The sequence below is a fragment of the Scomber scombrus genome, chromosome 18 (assembly GCF_963691925.1).
Source record: "Scomber scombrus chromosome 18, fScoSco1.1, whole genome shotgun sequence".
NCBI classification, from domain to species: Eukaryota; Metazoa; Chordata; class Actinopteri; order Scombriformes; family Scombridae; genus Scomber; species Scomber scombrus.
The window spans coordinates 6,673,893-6,695,080 of NC_084987.1; the positions used below are offsets into that span (position 1 = coordinate 6,673,893).

The following is a 21,188-nucleotide window of genomic DNA, read 5'->3' on the forward strand; positions in this document are numbered from 1 at the left end:
AGATGACTAACGAAATCTGAGTTTTCTTTTTTTTAATAAAACCTCTGTACCCAGTCTGCTTCTGTATATAATCAAATTGGTACACCAGTCTAATCCTCACTGATGATTTCAAAGTGTGAAGAAATGAGAGCGTGGTGGTTCAGCCTCAACTTTGTCAACACTGTTAGCGAGGAGATGATGTCGCAGGGTGCAATATCTACCAGCAGAGCAATACTACACTTTGTGGTGTAACATGTCCTCGAGGTAAATTACTGATAATTATTATACTACAGGATAAAATTGCAAACCTGATAGCCTTGTTATTCAAAACAAGGTGCTAACAAGAAGACCGTGCAATCCCTCCTGTCTTCCCCTCGCTCTCCTTGTCTCTTGTTACATTTTTTTTCTCCAGACACACGTTTTCATACCTCAAGGTTATTTTTCTGAATGTCTATTTATCATTTCAAGCTTTGCACGCCTTCTCCCGCCTCCTTGTGCCATGACTAGTTATTTTCTCAATTGACTATAGTCCAGCTTCCCATTACTCATGCTGAAATGCCCTTTCCTTTCTGAGAAGCTCCCGCTCCTGTATTGCTTTCTCTTTTTGGACAGCGATCATTGATAACAGACATGAAGGTTTTTACAACACATTCAGGCGCTTTTTGTCACCACCTTCTGTATGTGTCTGTGCACGTGTCGCAGTATTTGTATCCATGTGCATGTTTTTGACCCAGTATGCTTCTCTCACATATTTCACATTAACCTCAATCCTGCTTTCTTCCAAATTAGATTTCTATTCTTCTGTCTCCATGTTGACTTATTTGCTTCCCTTTCATCATCTCCGGCAAGGTTATCCCGAGGCAGGCAACACTTTTATGGGAACAAGGGGGCGTGTAGGAGGAGGAGGGAGGGGGGGTGTAGGGCCTAGCTGTGCCGCCAGCCATGCCTTAATCGATCTTGTTTAAAGGGATGTTGTGAGCTGAATCTTTGAGCCCATCCCCTCGTTAACAGTTGTCTGGGATTTAATTAAGAAGTAGAATGAATTTAATGTCAATTACATCTTAAAATGAAGGGGAGTGGGAGGGGGGTGTGCAAAGATGCACAACAAAGAAACAGAGATAGAGAAAGTGGAGAGGAAAAAAGGAAAGAGGAGGCTAATTAGGAGTTGTGTTCATGCATCATTCCAGTTGAAACATTTCCTTCCTCTCTCTCTCAACCCCATTTCCTCTCTGCTCCTTCTTCTTCTGTTTCTCCCTCTGTCTGCATGTATATCTGTAAGAGCTCTCAGCAAAAAAATGTTGTCACATCTTTTCTTTTGCCGTTGGCACACAGTACGGGTATGCAAATATGAGAAAATACAGACTTCAGCATTGTTGACACACTCTTCCTACACATAAAGCACAAGCAGGTATAAGACTAGAGTCCGTTTCTCTACTATTTGAAACGATTTAAGTACTTTTGTGTACTTTATTGATTTTTAGAATGTTGAAAACCACAGTAAATGCCATTGTATCATCCATACAGTATATCATCCATTTGACATAAAGAAACGAAACCATAAGGAACAAAAAGATAAAACAGACAACCTCCACTGCATGACCCACATTTAAATACAACTTTATTCAGGTCTGAGGACTCTTAGCTTTCATATATATATATACATATATATTTATTTATATATTTATATATATGTATATTTATGTTTTGACAGTCAGGATTTGTTACTATTCTTTGCTGAGTGGACCGATGTTGTCTTGCAGTCTCTAAGGCCAAATATCCACGCGTCTGTTGGCACTAGATGGGTCAACAGTAAGGCTGCTGCTGTAACAACACTGTTCATCCCACAGCAACATGACTGTCTTTTAAAACTTAGTTCAGCAGCCTTTTCTTTAAGTCACCCTGGAGAGGCGGAGAGGGTGGAGTCTCACTGAGAGTATTGCTGTAAATCTGAGAGGATCGGTAAGGAGCGAAATAAGGGGCCTCTTCCCGGCAGGTAACCCAACATGTGTCCATGTTTATTTTTTTCTACATCAGTTCGGTGCAGCGAGCTCATGTTGCCCAGCTTTGATTCCAACATGTGTGAGTATCCAGCTTCTCTCCGGATGCCCTGCAGGAGGGGTGGAGAGGAGTATTGAGGTTACTGGGGCGTATCTGTGTCGGGCACTCCGTTGGCATGCTCTCGAGGAGATTTCATGTCCTCACAATCCAGGGGCTTATGTAAGATGCTTTGAACAGGAGAGAGGAAAATACCTAAACCAGCAAATCTTAAGAGCTGTGTGTGTGCACGCATTTGTTTGATGGGATATAGATATAGAGAAAATAGATAGATAGTGAAGGAGAGAGGGGAGTTCTCATTGCTGATGTTCAGTTGGCTCGGCGTTAAACTCACAGAGATTAGCCGGCTCAGCTCAGCACTGTGCACAAGAGGGTGGGGCAGCAATGAGGAACTACCCACAGCAGGGTTCAACGCCAGGGTAAGGGAGGTAGTGAGGGTACGAAGGTTGAGGCCAGTCACACACAGGGAGTTGGGGGGCAACAGTGTGAAGACAGCAGGGCATAACATGCAGATGTCTGGAGGGAAAAGGGGCAGACAGGGGTGGAGGATGAGGAAATGGATGAATACAGCATGAGGCAGTCATTCTTTCTAGCATTACAGGAGCAGAACCTTCAGGCAAGTGTCAGGTGTTTAGTTTGAGTTGCTTCCAAAACTACATCTATATTGCATGCTCCACTGGGAACCTGTATGTATACCTTCAAATAAATACTACATAAACTGTTACTGTGATGTAGAGGAAATCACAAATCTGATTACTTCCATCCAAAGTCTCTCTATATATACCGTATGCTTTCTCAAGGTTGGCACTCTGGAAAATCCCCTCTACAGGGATTCTTGATTGTGAGACACTAACAGTAAGAGATAAGCCGGATGGATACTTGTGTTGTTAACAGGCGAGGTTGCTTATATGAAATATTTACCCAGATGAAACAAACACAAGCAAGAGGAGACAGAATTTTTGGCTTTGCCAGGTGAACAGCCGTTGTCGCGGCTGCAGGTGGTGTTGCTGTCTGTCCCCTGCAGACATGCCTGTGCGCTGATGCCATTTGCTCTGGGCCACAAGTTGATTTGATCACGTGGAGAGGAACTACCCCCCTCTTTAAGAGTAAATTAAAAACTGAGCTTTGATGTGCAGATTTACAGGTCCTTGTTACTATCTTTAGCTCTGCGCCTGTGTTTTCCCCTCCTACTCTCTCTCATCCGAGCTCACAGAGAGCGGGGCAAGGCGATTGCATTCATGTCTGGCCTTATGCTACCCCCCACAGGAGGATGGCTTCATGGTGACCGCTCACTGCTGCACCTGTCCACCTGGGACATCACTGCACAGTTTCAGCCAAGCGTGCACATGCACAAATCTCGTCCGTGTCCCTGGTATCAGAGCGCATTAGCATCAAACAGGTTATCTGATATCACCGTTTAATGACTCTTCACACCTGTCTTGTGACTCCTCATCATTAATGAACCGAGAAGTCATCGCGTCCGTATAAACAGGATAGCGGTAACCTCTCAGCACACAAAAATGTCAGGCTTCCTAATTCATACCTCCATTGTACGCTGCTCTTCACTGATATTGTTTGTGAGAGCAACATGAGACGGGCCAGCCAGTGGCCATTTATCTTAATGAGCGCAGTTAACTCTGGGCTGAGCTTTGGCTGCTGGCTTCATGCAAAAACACAACAATCCCCGTGAACGTCCTCTTATCCTCCTACCCGCTGACTTGATTTTTAGGAATACATTTTGCCCTCTCGTTGAAACCTTAATTAGTTCTAAAGGAGATTAAATTATATGTAATTATTATGATAATATTTTCATTTATTCAAGATAACGGGCTGACTTTAGTGAGCACAGTATTTGTCGGGAGAGAGCAATCTCCCTCACACAGTCAAAGTTATCAAGGCGTGAAATCAGGAATCCTGACGGCAACAAAATGTAATCTTTTTCATACAGAGGGGACAATAGAAGGAGCTGCATACTCTACATCTCCTTCTCCACTTTAATTAAAAGAGCTCACTGAATCTCTCTCTCTCCCTCTCTCACTCCCCCACCACCCTCTCTCTCTCTTAAGTGTGGAGGGCCAATTCTATCTCTATGCAGAATCTAGTTATTTCCCTCGCACTGAACTTGTCTTAAGCCCTGGCCCTGAATCTTTGTTGAGCAATTGCTTTTTCTTGCAAATTTTTATTATTTATTCCCCCCCCCCCCCCCCCCCCCCTCCATCTTCTCCGTCTTTCATCAGAAGGCAGGTGACAGAAATGCTGGATATAAATTTGCCAGGGTGTTAAGAGTAAACACTGCACGTCCAGAATGACATGATGGGATGATTACAAGTGAGCAGGGAGGGAGAAACTGAGTAAGAAGAGTAGTTTTAAAACATGTTCTGGGAATGGATTTCAGTTCACATAAAAAAGATGCCCTTTAAAAGGACCTTGAGTGTTACCTGAATGATCCTGTGGTTGGTTACACTTTACATTCAGCTGTTCTCTGTGGGAAAGAAAAAAACAATGCTTTGTGTTCCCTCTGGTAAGTTTTACATCACGATTGTTTTTTTTCTTTCTCCTTTACAGTGTACGCTGTTTAAACACTGTATGCTGTTTTGTAATAAAGTCAGAATTTGTATACAACTCTCCGGTGAATCTTTTCCAAGCATTTAAATGCTTGCTTTCTCTGAAAAGACTGTCTTGTGACTTGTGTAAAAGAACAATTTCATAGATGGTGATTAAAAGGAAATTAAGACAACATTCACAAATGACTTAATGGAAGAGAGAAATAACCTGGCGAGAAGTTGGCATTTAGAAACTGGGTTGAGGTAAGAATGTGCGTGTTGACGGTATTTAATTTACATTACCAGTCCAGTTAATGAATGCTGCAGTCAAGCATTCCAAATGCCTCGTTATCTGCATACTGTAGTATTTGTTTTGCATATATGTTTTTACATCTTACTATAGTCAGGCTACAGAGAGGGTTTTTTTTTAAGGTGTCTCACTACCACGGTGGCACTGAAGACGATTCACAGCCCTGGTTTCCTCCTCAAATGATGCAGTCATTCCTACTCACACCCCTTTTTCCTCTCCCCTCCCACCTCTCCTACCCCCCTCAAGTGTTTTAGCCCGAGGGCAGGTAGGGCATCTCATTATGGTAGTTGTAGTCCGGGCAAACCTTCTGGACCAGGCGGTAGTCCGTACTGTAGAAGGAAATATAGATACAGATGACTTTGAAAGGCTTAGAGCAAATCCAGGACACATGGCTCTGAATCTGCTCCTGGAAGCAGGTCTTGGACGGGTCGTAGTTGCACAGCGAGGTGCGCTTGCTGCGATCCACCTTCTCATAGTCCACGCGGCAGTTGAAGATCTTGGAGTCCTTGGGATAGACCACGCTCTGGCGCTCTAGATCAAACTCCACCGCCTTAACAGGTGGCACCAGGCTGACCGAGATGTTTCCCTGGCCCGTTGAGTTGTGTCGGAAGTAGACGCTGAACGTGCCGTTACCGTGGTCCACGATCTTGCCAGTGATCAGCAGGTTAAGCCGCACCGTCTTGATATTGGAATAGAAGTCTCCCCAGCCAAACATCTTCTTGAACTTGCCGGTCTTAACGATGGGCCGACGTTTAACCCTGGAGCTCGAGCCGTCAGGTTTAAGCAGGTCGCTGCCCAACATCTCCCAGAACTCCTGTTTAGGAAACTCCTCCTTGGAGAAAGGGACCGGGGAGCGGTAGGGCAGCTCCAAAGAGGTGGCATTAGCCGCTCTGCTCTTACTGTGAAGCATCCAGCGGCTCAGGGGCGAGATCGACGCCTGCCCGCTCAGGAGGCCCACCGTCTTGGATGAGTCGTCTGAAGAGCTCTTGGGGCTGGACGAGTCGTCTTCTTGACCCAGGGCCACCTAAAGAGAGAAGAGAGGGAGGCGGGGGGGTCGAAGAAGAAGAAGGAGGAGGGCGGTGAGAAAATAGAGAAAGAAAATAGGCAGTTATTAGCAAGGTAGAAAGGAATGTGGACAGAAAACAAATTAAAGGTTTAATCGATACTTAATTTACCGTTCATACCTCTCGTGGTAGTAACCGTGACATTCTATCAATGTTATATATATAAATAAATGGTTGAAATTTTGCAGGTATAGCTATTATTACATTCTTTTGTTTACCTCGGCTGCAGGAGAAAATACTCCTTTATGTCTAGTTTTCACAGAGCCGATGTAATTCCCTAAGCTCACATGTAATGGGCCCGTATGCCTCTTTCGAGCTACTGGAGATGCCAAAGGGATCAAAGAGCGGTTTCAAACAGAAAATCCACACCAAAACTGGATTCACATAAAGTCTGTTACTCCCATGGTCACGGGCAGTTTAATCGATATTTGTGAGGGTGGACAATTTTCTTTAGAGGCTGCATTCCTGTAAAACAATAAAGCTATGTCATTAAGAAATGCCGTCGAAAGTTGTTTCCCTGACAATAGATGTTGGACCAAAATGAGCAGGATTCAAGGTAGCAGTTATAAAACACTCATTATTGTATTGCCAAAGCTTCATCCGAGGTGCTATCTTAATGATTCTCACTCTCAACTATTATATTTTCACTAGATTTAGAAAAGGTCACTTGAAGATCTTCTAACTGGAGAGAAATTGTTTTATATAAAAACGCAAATGAACAAACTGGAAGAGGAAAGCAGACTACGCCGTTTTTCCTGTTTTAAAATGAGCTTTTAGCTTCTTAAACACTGCGGTGTGAGTCTGTGAACAGGGGGAATGTATTATTGCCTCGAAATATTTGGTTGGAGGATCAAAGTGTTTTAAAGGGGAGGGGAGCAAGCAGGGGGGCAGAAGAATAAAGTCTAATGTCCAATTAAGACTTCCAGTGTTTTAATTAAAGAAAAAAAATCTGTATCGGCACACACACAAAGCTGTCAGATGTTAACATCAACTGAAGGGAGGGGAAGAGGAGTGAGGGAGATAAGAGTGCTGCTGTGCTCAGCAGTAGCTTTGTGAAGAGGATGTGAATGTGAGAGCAAAGTAATGGGTAATTATTCAACAGTAATGCTCTATTAACAGGTAGCTTCTGTCTAATGTGCCATGGAAGTATCCAGCATGGTTATGTCCTGGGTTCAGTAGTGGAGAACACACACACACGCATGCACACACAGCCTTTGTGAATTTTAAGTTGTGGTAAACGTAAACAATAAGTGATGCAAATGCGAACGGCAGAGTAAGTTTGTGTTAGTGTGTGTGTGTGTGTGTGTGTGTGTGTGTGTGTGTGCGTTGTACCCGGAGAGATTTTACAATGATGCATAATGCATGCATCCCTGTCTGTGCTCTGATCCATCTACTGTCTTGACTGCCGGTGCTTCCTTATACAGGCTTAGTCAGGATTATTAAGTCTGACTCATTTTTATTCCATTTTATGCAGGTTTTTCAAGTTGGTTCAGATTTGTTCACTTGCACCGCAGTCAGTCAGCGATATTGATTTTCTGCCTCTCTGAAAACATGTATTTCCTTTCATAACAACGTGTATCGCATTTCAACTTCCCTTGCGAGGATTCCCACTGATGTGATTGTGGTCTGGTGTTTGGACTGAGATGAGAGGACTCCCTTCTTTCCTTAATCTGGCCTTATTCCCACAGGGGAGTTCGAGGCCAGACGCCCTCTCCTCTAGTTACCTGTCTGCCGCTACGCTACACTGCCACTCAGATCCTTTAGCCTCCCCGCAGGGACTGATAACAGCTCTGACAAGGACTCTTTCCTCTTGAATCAGATAGTTCTGATATGTTCCTTGCGAATCCCGAACTCATTAATAATAAACAAAAATTTAGAGGAGCTGAAGAGATATTGATTTTAATCTTTTTATATGTATCTTTGTTTTTTTTTGACAGAGGGAAGTTGAGGCCAGGGTGAATGACTTTGATGACAAATACACCATTTTATAGCTCCTATTGAAGCTGTAGTTTGTGTTTGATTTCTCTTCTTCAATGAGCCAGTGGCTGCTGGGCACAGAGGGTAGCACTCTGCCTGCCTCCCTAGATAGCAGTTAAGAGCCCCTGCAGTTTCCTACAAAAAAGCCCTTTAGGGTTCTGGAAAAAATACTTCATTCTTGATTTCTATGAAACTGCCCATTGCTTTTAAGATCCTGATAATTTTGCCAACACTGTCGCTTGTCTAGAGTGACACTCAGACACAGCCAAGGCTCGTATCTGAGCAAAAACATATTGCAGGGATCTTTGTAGCTAACGTATTGAGCAAGGCATCCCTCCCTCTCTTGCACAGTCTTCATTATAGAGCCTGAGAGGCCAGGCTGCAGGAGAAGAGATGAAGTGAGCATTGTGCTTCTGTTGAACAGATGATTTAAGTGTCTGGCACCACTGGAGGTGTCAGATTCAGTGTGCAGCATCATTGTCAAAGACAAATGTTACAATGAGCTTAATATGGCTCTGACAAAAAGAGGTAAAAAAACGTAGCCAGTTGTGTAATTATTGCTGCAGAGAAAGAACACATACTGTGCAGTGTTCCAAACCGCTATGATGCCTTAAAATGCAATTTAAATGCACAGTCTTTTAATTTGCGGGTAAACGTTATTATAAGTAGCCTGTAGTGTGTATTTTTAATTATAATTTTCACGTGTTCAAACTGTTGGTGGTTTGGGGAATGCCACATCTCTGAGGTCACCGAGGTCACATTGTATATGGCAGCAAAGAACACATTTCTCATCGTTAAATATTATAACAAGCATTACTTTTTCACTCCATTCTCAAAACTGCATACTGTTACAACTCTCTCGCCACTCTGCATTTAACTAGGAAAGTATATGAGGTGTAGGATTTAATTATCAGCACTCTTCCCACTTTGACTCATGCAATGTAAGCAAGTTGAAATGGTGTAGAATAACCCCAGACTTCTCTGTTGTTTTCCCCCCACAATGCCAACGGTTTTAATACATTGCTTCATTTTACTGGAATATTTTAAACTGTTTTTTTTGTATGCATACCCTGACATTGATTTGTTAACAGGCAAGACATAATGTTGGGTATTCCTCTCACTCACTTGCTTTCATATTTAAAATCAAGTCTAAGAAGTCATCCTTTGATGATGCACCCAGAAATGGTTTCTACTTTTTCTTTTTTAGTTATCAGTGTCATAGCACTGCAGAAGTGTTTTAAAAGACTTCAGTGGATTATTCTAGGGCTGCAAATGCAATGTAAAAAGTTTACTGTTCACTAGGTCATACCAAAATATGCATCTAACTACAAAGCAAGGACTCTGTCTGTCTTTCTGTCTGTCGACGTATGTATGTCTTTTGCATATCTTGAGAACTGTTCATCCAGTCTACTTCACACTTGGTTGGTGTGTTGCTGTGGATGCAATGAAGTGCAACATGGAGTGTGAGGTTGTTTGGATGAGAAATTATATCATTAAAAGAACACGTGTAGCCGATCTCGACCCTTTCCAATATGGCAGCCACAAATTCCTGTATAGATACAGACTAGTGGATCTTAAACCTGCCTGAAGTGACACACAGCAGCTAATACAGACAACACATGATGGAAATAAGAATCACATGATCTTATTTAAGGACAGTTTCACCTCAATGAAACTAATCTAAGCAAAAATCTAACTAAAATGGAAAGAGTGTCTGTCTGTCTGCATGTATGCGTGTCTGTCCCATCCGATCGACTTCAAACTTGGTGGGTGTATGGCTGAGGATCCCAGGAAATGCATCGTTGAGGGTGAAGTTGTTTGGATGAGCGGCTCTCAAAAAAGCTGCAAGCAGTAATACCTGAGGCCAAGCAAATAGCCCGTTCTGGATATTGTTATGTTGACATGTGAATATTCCAGTGTATAGTGAACTGTTGCTTTGAAAGGCTGTAGTCAGTAGAAGAATGTTATAATTTCAGAACAAGTTTGTTTTGTTTCATGAAGCTTGGCAAGATTTATCCCAGCTTTAAGTACAGTAGGCAAAGTGTGGGCGATGGGCAATCAGGTCTTAGTGAGGGGGCGGAGGTTCAGGGTGATTTTGTCATTTGTCATGTGCGCTAAGTGAGTCAGTGAATCGGCTGGAGAGGATGGGAGGTGGCTGCAGGCTCTGTCGCTGTGGTAATTGTGAGTCATTCAGCCTCAATGAGCACAGGCCCCAGGCCTCTTTCCCAGCAGGGAGTGTGGAGAGGGGAGCGATCCTCACAAGCCTGCCAGCTCCACAGGCAATAATCAGCCTGTTACAGTGACAGGTACACCGCTTTAACCCCTTTCCCCTGGTGACAGAAGCACACTATTGCCATAATATAGCACAGAGATAAGGGAGCCACTTAACTGAAATCTGTGCCATAACTCTCACAGAAGCCGGGGACTGGTGACAGACCAGTGTATCAACCAATGAAGTGGATACTGCACTGAAATTAAAATCAGTTACGTTTACACAGAGATATCATTTGTTGGCCTCCTGAAAATGCAGGAGTTGCAGATAAGAGCTGAATACTTGTCCTACTACTAATCCTACTCGTCCTTACAGCAGCTACTAGTCGATCAAAAACTATGTTGATAAATGAGTAAACATATTTTTCTACATTCAACATTATCTGGTTGCAGCTTCTTTTGCTGCTTTTCTCTGTTTTATTTGATTATAAAATCAACATCTATAGATTTTGGAAAGATTTTGCTAATTCTGACAGGCGTTTTTTGTTATAGATCAATTAATTTATAAAAGCATCTATAATCAGTGTTTTTATAATTACATCAATTAATTAAATAGTTATGTGTTAGGGGCCACATTTAATGAGGAACCCACCTGGGATTGTAACCTGATTCTGCAGCTCTCCTCAGCTCCACAGAGCTTTACAGCATCCTCATCATTTTGGTTTCAAACTCTTGTTTTGGTTCACTGTCACAGCTCTCATAACATCTCTAAAAATTGAGCACCAAATTTCATCAGATAGCATAGCATTTAGCAGCTAAAGGGCTAGATATATAGAGCTAAAAGGAGAATGATTCATTCAGTGGGTGGACACCAGCAAGACAGAATGAAATCGTATGTCGCTTTATATCTGCTTCAATGTGTAAATAGGCAAATGTTTGTTTAACAAGTTTGCGATATCAACCTATAAGTTCTCAGTGTTTCTGCTCACAGCTTGTTTCTGCTGCCCCTTAGTGGCCATAAATGAGTTATTGGTGGTTTAAATAATAAAGGAAATATCATAGATGATTTAATAGATTGGCATATAATAACAATTTAAGTTATTGCTAGTCTGTTGCTCTATTTGTGCACTTTAAAAGATATATACATATGTATTAAATTTATATTATATGTGAGCACTCATTTGGCAATTTCCTGATGAAAAAATATCTTTGAGTCTTTGTTAAAACAGACTTCATTTGGTTAATTGAGTGAAAACTTTTAGGTGTCTTTACTACATAAAAATACTCCCTCCACAGCATTTCACTGATTTTAATTCAGCAAATAGATCAATTTTACATCTAGTATTTAAAATGTCAAAAGTCTTGTGACCTGCAAATCACCAAACATTGTAAAGATACAAGATTTGGAAAAAAGTTGATTGATTGACTGATTGATACAGAGAATCAGCCTGTACAGCCACCCAACAGGGATGAAAGCATGTGCTTGTCCTGGTGAGTCGACAAGTTCAATAAGCACTCAATTTTCCTCTGGCTGTTGCATTGAAATCTTCATCTCTAATATGACATCAATTTTTAATTAAAGACCCAGGCAGCTCAGATTTCTTAAGTGTTCTTCAATGCTTTATTCTTTTTTTTCTCTCTCTCTCTTTCCGTCTCCTCTCTCCGTCTCCACATCTAATATGCTCACTGCAGGAGACTTCTATGTTACATGATTAAAGTCTGAAAATGGCTGTGCCCTTATAACTAATTATTCTTCTGGCTAGTGTAGATCCAAGAGGAGGTGAGGAAGAGAAAGGCAATTTCACAAGAAACAAGCCATTTGACTCTTAATGAATAATTTACTCCAGCTTCTCGTGGGTCACTGGAGCTTAGATCTGCAGTGGGTGAACAAACTCATGACACTGAATCTTTCTCTTTTAAACTCTTTTCCACCTTCTCTTACACCTTCTCTCTTTTTCTGCGTCCTCCACCTTCTTCCCTGTCTCATTTTGGACAGGTTCAGTTGTGTGGTCCCAGTGGATTTGGGCTCATTCTGTATGCTCAGGGAGAAGCCGGGCTCTGAATTGGCTATCAAATTTTTACATTATAAGATATCGACAAGTTGGTGGTGCGAGGAGTAGGGTGGAGAGGGGGGCGGCAAGGGGATGGTTTCTCCCCAGTCTCTCCCAAGGGAGTGGGGAGCAAAGCAAGGGCTGATGGGACGGAGCTGATTAAAGTGCTGCTACAGTATTCACACCTGTCTGGTAAAAGCTGCCAGGACTTTACCATCGTATCATGGAGGTTCAAGAAAAATTCAAAACCTTCACTCAAATGCTGGCTTATCGAGGTCTGTTGCATGACTTAATGCTCTAGTATTTCTGTTGGATTTTGAACACTCGCCCAGGTGCATACAAACACAAATAGCTGAACAGTTGCAAGTTAAAAAATTCTTTCTTTTTGCACACAAAAAGGCAGTTAAATTGCTTAAGTGAAGGTGACTGGTTTGACTGTACAGCTCCCAGCACACAATGTGTCTAACGAGACTCTTCTCCCAATAAAAATCAGTCATACAGTATGTTTAGAATCAAGTGACAAAGCCCACTAATCAGAAAAATCAATGTCTCGTTCTGGAGTGTGCAGACAAAAGACATATTTTGTCATTTAATATGGAGGATTTGTTTTGAGATGTGTGCAACTGTGTGAATATGCTCACACTCATCACTAAAAAGCAATGAATCTTGGCGTTGGATAATTAGTGGACATCTCTAAATACAGCTGTGGTTGCAGGACTGGATGGCTTCAGCTCGAAGGTGCACCAGATGTGTCCACATTTGTATGGGGAACACGAACGCCTCCCTGATTGCTTTGAAGCTCTGTCTAGTACGTTTTGCGGGTTGCATGCACATAAGACTACAAACTAATTGATTTGCATATGCCAACAACAGCCAGGACTACTGAGAAGTCTCTACCCAAAGTGAACCAAACTGCCACAGCTATCTGCCTCTCTTGCAGAACTTTTTTTTCTTTTCTTTTTGGCAGCAACAGTTTTTAACAGATAAAACAAAACATGAGCAGCGAAGTGAAGTCTGATCCCATGTGCTTACCCGACAGACAAAGACAACTGATGTGCATCCTGACAACAGGTGTGAACTACAGTTCACCTCAAGTGGTATAGACACAATCTGGAAATGACAGCCTTGTTCAGATACTTTAAATGATACTTGTGTGTTGTGATAAGTGACCATTGATGGTGTCTTTGGTCAATGCAGTAAACAATGTTGCATATAAAGCCCAACCGATATATCGGTGAACTGATATTATCAGCCGATATTGACCTATCACAGATATATTGGTGTTGACGGATATGTTGTCCGGTATGTGCTGATATATAAGCATCATTTTATGTATACTTGATCATTTTTCTTAATTCAAGTTTAATATATGCATGTTTTTTTGTTCTGTGTGGATTTTTTTTATTCATAGCTTATTATAATTATTTAATTCCCACTGAGGTTTATTGTTTCAGTGCATTGATGTCATTTTACACAATAAAGTTTATTGTTAAACTGTGAAATATCACAGCCTCCATCACATATCTTTGTCACAAGTGTCTGATAACCACATTTGAGGGATTATTGCTAACAATTGTGTTTATTTACATATTCTGTGCATATGACATCGGTCCCTAAAATCCAGTATTGGTCGGGCCCTAGTTATATACCATGATCCTGCTTCAAAAAGTTATGAAAAAGGATACTTCAACCAGAGACAATTGTTTGTATTGCATCTCCCACCAACAGTCAACATTGGTCTCTTTTAAGTATTAAGTGATCTTCTCTCAACCTTAACCTAAGTAGGCCTTAACTATAGAGGCAGTAGTTCAGAAAATGCTTTTAAAAGTCATATGACATTTTGTTAATGCACTAACAAAATACCTTGTTGCGCTTTAGGTTAGCAGACACCGCAGCTCTTAACAGGGTCAGTGTGAAGAGGGGCATGGATAAGTGCATGACTGCTCAAATTGACTTTTTCGTGATAAATAAAGGTTAATGTAATTGTGAGTCATCATTGTCGTACATATTCTACACCAATACAATCTTAGTTCAATACAGAAATCCCTGTGTTGTGCTAAAATGATCCTATTATCCATTTACTGTACTTGAAATGCTCTCTTTCAAGCTCAGCCAAATTCCTAGATCCCTGTGGCTGTGCATCGCTTTAATTGGAAACCCCCACATAAAGACCCTCAGTGGGCCTTTCTGGACATGTGCACCACTCTGACCCTGAAAATCACTGTACCGTTACCGGGCAGCATGCTGGTGAACTAGCACACTCGATGTTCATTCATGCAGGACAGACTGTTTACAGATTGTGAGAGAATTGAGAATATAAATGGGCTTTTGCTCCCTGGTTTCATTCTGGCGTGGTGTCCAGTGGCTCCAGTCACACCAGGATGTGGTCAGCGTGAGCCTCAAAGCCTGCTGCAGGAGGCAAAGCTTTCGTTTCCTTCAGCGTTAAACTGCAGTGACAGTCTGATGTTCCCTCTTCTAATAAACCCACATTCCCTGTTCCCTTATGGCCCTTTTCTTATATTGTCTGGATCTTGAAACAATGAGAATTTTACTCTATTTTGACACTATTTATAGTATTCTATAACAGTTTGCATTTTCACAATGCAGTAAAACAACTTTTACTATTGTCAGTGCCAGCAGAACCTCTCTGAAATTAAAACGTCTATTATGGATTTTCCCATCCTTCGTTATTCCTCCGTGTGAAAGTCAAGCGCATCTTTATCTGGATCCCCCGGGAGTTACGCCCACTCATTCTACCCAAGGCTATGAATCATTTTTTTCTTTAAGCTGTGCACTGTAATCCACCTTTCACTATCCAAACCAGCAGACAAACCTACAGATATTCTTCCAGGGTCTGCACTGTCTCCCATGCAGTCTCCCAGAGAGCAATGCCACAGTAAATTGTGCTGGTTTAGAGCAGACAACGTACTCCGTCTCAGGACAGCTCGGCATTTCACCATGAAGGGCTGTCAGTGTGTCAGGGAACACGCTTTCTCTCTGTCTGTCTCTTGCTCTCTCTCTCTTTCTGCCTGTCTATGTTGTGGTTGTGGGGCTGCTGGGAGCCTGAGGCGAGGGGGGGGGGGGGGGGGGGGGGGGGGGGGGGGGAGTGGAGGGTGGGTCCTCCACTGGGTTCCTCAGCGGGTGGTCAAGGGGGGGAGAGAGGCACACCACTGGGGTCATTCATGCTGTGGTTGTGCATAACTCAAGCTGTTTTACACCACAGGCAGGAAGTTACATAGGCTTTCCAATATAACAGCAGCTGCCCTGCTTCTTCATATATATTGTTCCTGTGATTTCTCATCATTTGTAAAATAAAAATAAAATGTTAAAAAAAAATAGAATAAAATAAGTTAAAACACAGAGAAATCTTATGGTTAGACTACCACAGATTTGCTGGCAGAGCCAAAAAAAGAAGAAGCCAAGAGCCATGTGGATCTATTTCAAGAGTAAGCATCACATTTCTGGAGCAAAAGAAAACAGACAACTGTTATTCGATCATCTGTGCAAACTGACCACTACTGTTCTGTTAAGAGTGTCAATTTGGCAGTGAGGATTCTCGTAACACATGTTTACAAAATTGGAGGCAGCTAAAATCCAGATTTTAATTTGGGCTAATGGAAGTTCTTGAGAATGAAGTTGAAGCTGAGTGTTTTTTTCAAATGATGAATAAAGTTAACAAGCTCAAGTTTGCTGATTTTAGAAAACATTGAGAACAGCAAAACAATCAATAAGAGCAGCAAATTCTAAGAAATATATTCTGTAAGTGTTTTTATTTGTTTTTAACCAAACAACAACTTACAAAAAGGTTAATTGTGCAGCAATAATCATGTCATGTAATCATATTTTAGATCTTTTTATATTAAAATGTGGTTTCAAGTTCAGGTGTGTTGTTATCCATCATCTCTCTGAGGTATCATGGTCAAGTAACTACCTCCAAAAACCAAACATAATCAAACATTTATACTTTTGTTCTCTGAATTCTGACTGCTAATTCCTTTTATCGAGCGAAGGTTTATTCAACTGAAGCCCTTTAGCCATCTCTCCGACATCACCGCCTCCTGATCCTTTATGCCCTCACAGGGGAAAAGTACAGGACAGATGTCATCAGTGTTATAAACAGCTCTGTCTGTAGCTGCAGCCAAACCCTCCCTTATGATAGAAATTTAACAATAATGAGTTTTGCGTTTCCGGCATCTGTGTGGGAGACGTGAAGAGGGGATGTGAGGTGGAGAGCGGAAGCTTATGAGCTCTGACATGCAGATTTCAACGATGATGACAAAAAGGGAGAATCAAGAGAGTGAGAAAGCCAAAAGAAGAAAAAAAAAGAATTAGTATTCAGTCTGTTCCTGCTGTCTCACATTTGTGTCTGCATGCAATATACTGTATGCTGCATCAGACAGTGAAGATCTTTTCCATTTGTTTTCTCAGGATTAAGGTGGTATCTCTGCTTAGCTGGGGATGTATCTGGGTGGACAAGGTCAGCAACCCCGCGAGGAGGACAGGTATCTAAGAAACATGAATCTAAGGCTTCATGACAGGCCAAAACGGAGAGAGGAGTCTGATGTGGTTAGATTTAGTGTCAGATAGCCTCTGCTTTTTAACCTCACACACACATATAAATCTTCAGGTTTGCACGGTGTGTGTTTGCACCACGCCTCTAATGGCAATCAAGGCAAATTACAGCCAGCTTTGCTGGGATTTGTACTTTTTGTTTTCCCTGTTCTTGTAGTGTATGATTCAAGTGCCCCATTGCTATGGTGTACAGCTCAACTTGTCTTTGTTCTGAAAGGGATTGTGGCTTTGTGGAGCCTTCATTGTAAGAATATAATTTGTTTTTTAATTGACAAGCCTTGTAAAATAAGTAAGTCTTTCCTTGCTCGCGGCAAAGTCAAATGGAGGGTGATGATAAAAGTTTAGAAATGGAAAACATTACACTGCAAGCTCCAAGCTCCTTTTCAACGTGCATTCATGCATGTTTCACGTTTTCTTTATATTTTTGAATTACCTACGTGCATGCAAGGAGAAGATGACACAGAAACCTTAGAATATGTATGAATGTCTTTGCCGAAATTCAATCTGCAAAAAAAGTGACATTCTGTGCACAGCTTACGGAGGTGAAATTCAGTTATCAAGCATGATGGTCGAAGACTGCATCTGCACTGAAAGCAATCAGAGGGAGTATAAAGCGGTCCTGTCTCTCATGGCCACAGAGAGGCTACCTGACGCTCATCTCTTCTCGAAAAAATCTTGTGTGAAAGAGCAGCTGTGAGCTCACGGCGAGCATATATGAAGAGCGGCGCCCCTGCATCCCCCTGCGAACTCCACATGAAGGTTATTGCACACACAAGGTCAGAATTCTTGAATAAATAAGCTGTTTTGTGCATGTGCACGTGTATTAAAGCACAAACATCTATTTCATGCCCTCTTATCTGAGTACTGAATGAGTAACATTTTGATTGAGTTAAAAGAACGTCCCTATTTAAAATAACACTCAGAACAGACACGATGAAAAGTGGAGTGATTTCAGAATAATTGCAGAGTGTCGAGGGCACTTTATTCTTCTATTGGTAATCATTCACACTGTTCGGGAAGTGTCTCGCTCACCTCACCCCTCCCAAATTTCACTGGCTGGGTTTGAGGATTCAGATTGTCAACCTTTCAGACACACTGCTGCAGTTGTAATTATGTGTGGATTATAGTAAGTGTATTTTTCTTGGATGTTTTTAGAGGAAAAATGGGAGAAAGAATCTGTGATGACTGTCAATGAGGTGCAAAAACTTCTTAAGGTGTTTAACTCATTATTTTTCTAGCACTTTATCTACATCTCCTCACACTGCCTCTTCTTCTTCATCTTTACACCACTCCATACCTGCTCTTTCTATTTCCAATGTGTTAACTTATCTTCGACAGGCACCTGTCTTTCGTCTGCTCACACTACTGGATCAGTTCACCTTGCATCTGTCGCATCTGTTAAGTGGTTAATTTTTGTCCTTACAACGATCGCAACTCCTGCATCTCAGCTCTGTTTCACCAGCAACTGTCCCCTAATCACAATGACAGTGAAAAAACACCAAATATCGAAAAATACACCTAAATTTTCCGCACATTAGTCTCTTGATATATGTGCACATTAGCCATTTAGTTCACTGAAACAAATCCAGTCTGCTTGCTGAGCGTCACAGCTGAAAAATAACTCTGCTGCCAAAAATAAACATAATATCTCAAGCAGTCAATTACATAACTGAGATGACTTATATTATTCATAACCCTTCATTCAAATACAGAGAATAATTAACACTTGAAACCTATCATTCATCATTTAAGCCACAACAGTGGCACCTTGTGTTAATAGTCATCTACAGTATATTAGTTTCCATTTACAAAATGTCCCTCGAGACTTAAAACCCTCTCTGAGAATTGCCGAGCTATTACAACAGAAAATCATCCAAATCGAATTTTTAATGCGTAGTAGGCTTATACGTTGATTAATCACCGCTCTATTGCATAGTAAAAAGTTACTTAATTTATGAATTGCTCCATAATTTATCAATGTCACGGGGCTAATGAATTACCCAAGATCTCCTGCTGAGGGATGTCATGTACGTTTTTCATAGATACATGGTCTGGAGAGAGAGGGGGAGAAAAAAAAGCTCCAATTAATTTCATTATCATTAGCCACAGACCTTCTGGGTTATGATAGGCTGTAGCCCTGCAGCTCACAAAAAGCTCCCAGAACCAAGACAACATTAGAGTGAGTGTTAAGCCTATTATCCAGCACTCTTGTATCTAGTTATACAGCGGCTGAAAAGGCTCATTCCCCATATTTTAAGTCAGCGTGTGGTCTCTTCCTCCTCAGAGAGCTGCTCTGTTTCAACTGAGTAAATGTGTGTGTGTTCAGTCCATTTCAACCATCAAACATGGTCTGTTTGACCTCAGATCACCAAAAGGGCCATTACTTTAGTCTGAGCACCTGAATAACATCTTAATCGGAAAGCTTTAAGGTCATCCTTGAAGAGACGCCGACACAAACGGGTGCATCAAACAGGTACTCGACCTCACTTCAATATTTCTGCTGCACTTGTGTGTGTGGGTTTTTTTCTTTCATTTTTGGAGCTTGCTCATTTCCTGGGTCCTGTGATGAGCGAGCTACTCAGCCCAGAGGCTTTCCGAGCAGGATGTTTTCAAGTTATCTCATGTGAATCAAGAGCTAATTTCTCATTAAAAGGCTGCTTTTTAATAAATTTGCAAATGCACAGGAAAGAGGAGTGGGTGATCTTGATTTGGTTGTAAGGTTATGTAATAATGGAAGCATTCATTTAAGACAGAACAGTTAATGTCACACAGATCCTGTTTTTGGCCAGTTGAGGTCTATAGGAACATACTACAGATTTCTTAGGTAAAATATATACATTCTTTTATCTCCTTTATTAATAACAGCTCAATTTAAGAGAAGAAAATGACTCAGACACTTCAAAGTCATCTCCCCACCTACATCATAAATTCAGTATGTAATATCTGACACTGCTGTAAGGTCCTCAGAGTAAAGACTTTCCAAAAACAGCACTCCTTGTCTCGTCCTTCTGTCGATCTTTGACATGAAAAAGTATTCCTCTTTATCCTCCCCACAGCACAACAGTTTTTGAGGGTCATTAAAAACAAAACTGATAAAATATGCATTTGGAGTGTCTAAATGGGGTTAAATTAACCCTTAGATTAAACAAGTCTATTCTAAAGTCAAATATGTGGACGATTTGGAGGCAAACCAACTTTTTTTGTAGTTTGGTTGGAGACACAAGCTAATGGATGCAAAATGTAACTAATCTAAACTGCAACATTATTTTTGTATTAGCTTCTTCTCTTGCACTGGTTAAAATGTCTGCTTCCAGTTTATTTAATTATGATGGTGCAATTTTCCTGCTTAACTGTGTTACACACTTTCAGTTAATCCAATAATAGATAAAGAATGAAAGGTTAAAAGACTGATGCGACTCACAATTACGCACAGAGTGAAATACACTGGTGTTAGTCAGCGGCGGCGCGGTGCGCTCTGCACGCTGCCAGCACGAGTGTCCGCTGGGAATAGTGATAGTGCACCCGCCGTACCTCAGCCGAGTTGGGTCACAGAGAATATTATTGTCTCAGGAGTTATAATAGACAAATAGTATAAAACAGAGATCGACAGAAAAACGTTTGAAAGCCACGAAAATAACACAACAGGCGAGAATGATCCCTGCAGCTCTGCGAGATGCACAAATGATCTGAGCATCTGGTAATCTATCATTTTGACCAGCATCCCCTCAGCTATCAGTTACCGTCCCCTCATGTTGGAACACACACATTTAGTGCACTTATATGACCGAGTTTGGAAGTTTTGGCGCAAATAAGGAAGCAGATACCTCACCGTACTTCACGACGCATGTATTAGGTGTATATAAGGTCATTTGGAGCTAAATGAGTAAAGACCTTTGTGTGACTCCCCCCCCCCCACCCCCCTTCACTCCCACTGTTTCTTACCAAACAAGCGGTCCCGTTAAGGAGAAGCAGGATGAAGCCGTGGTTGGGACGCATCATTCCGGCGCGTAAAACCCACAGCTCCCCCTCTCCGGTAGCAAAAAACAAAAATAAAATTTAAAAAAAAACTCCCGCAGACGGGCTTTTCCTCCTTCAGGAAGATGCTTTTCCTCCGGCACCGGATCTCTCTCGGCTGACGCACGGTCCCATGTCCAAGGCAGGCTGAAGTGCTGCTTCCACAAACCTACAAACCACTTGGAGTCCCCTCCTTTTTTTTGTCTTTTCCCCGGGTTTGAGTCAAATTAGTAGTGGTGTGAGAAATCCATGAATATGCGGTAGGCTGTTATTATCCATGCAGAAAATAAAAGAGATCCCAGCTCAGACTGAAACGGGTTAACTGGGAAGTGGGTAGATCATATCTTGTTATCGGTGCCAGTGGAGATCCTACAGGGATGAAGCTGCAGCCTCCTGCAGAAACTGAGCGATG

General features: G+C 41.7%; 1 protein-coding gene across 1 annotated transcript; it reads right to left on the bottom strand.

The window, feature by feature from the left end:
• Positions 1-5,137: 5,137 nt before the first annotated feature.
• On the bottom strand, positions 5,138-20,761 carry LOC133999820 (neurexophilin-1). Its single transcript, XM_062439139.1, has 2 exons — positions 20,705-20,761; positions 5,138-5,911 (listed from the first exon to the last, which is right to left on the bottom strand). Exons 1-2 carry the CDS (start codon positions 20,759-20,761, stop codon positions 5,138-5,140), a joined length of 831 nt encoding a protein of 276 aa, XP_062295123.1.
• Between the last annotated feature and the right edge of the window lie 427 nt (positions 20,762-21,188).

What these genes read in the sequence shown, in the direction of transcription:
- LOC133999820 (XM_062439139.1), bottom strand. Translation starts at nt 20,761, where the DNA reads ATGATGCGTCCCAACCACGGCTTCATCCTGCTTCTCCTTAACGGGACC. An exon ending in TTAACGGGACCGCTTGTTTG is followed by an intron (nt 5,912 to 20,704) that starts GTAAGAAACAGT and finishes TTCTCTCTTTAG; the next exon opens with GTGGCCCTGGGTCAAGAAGA.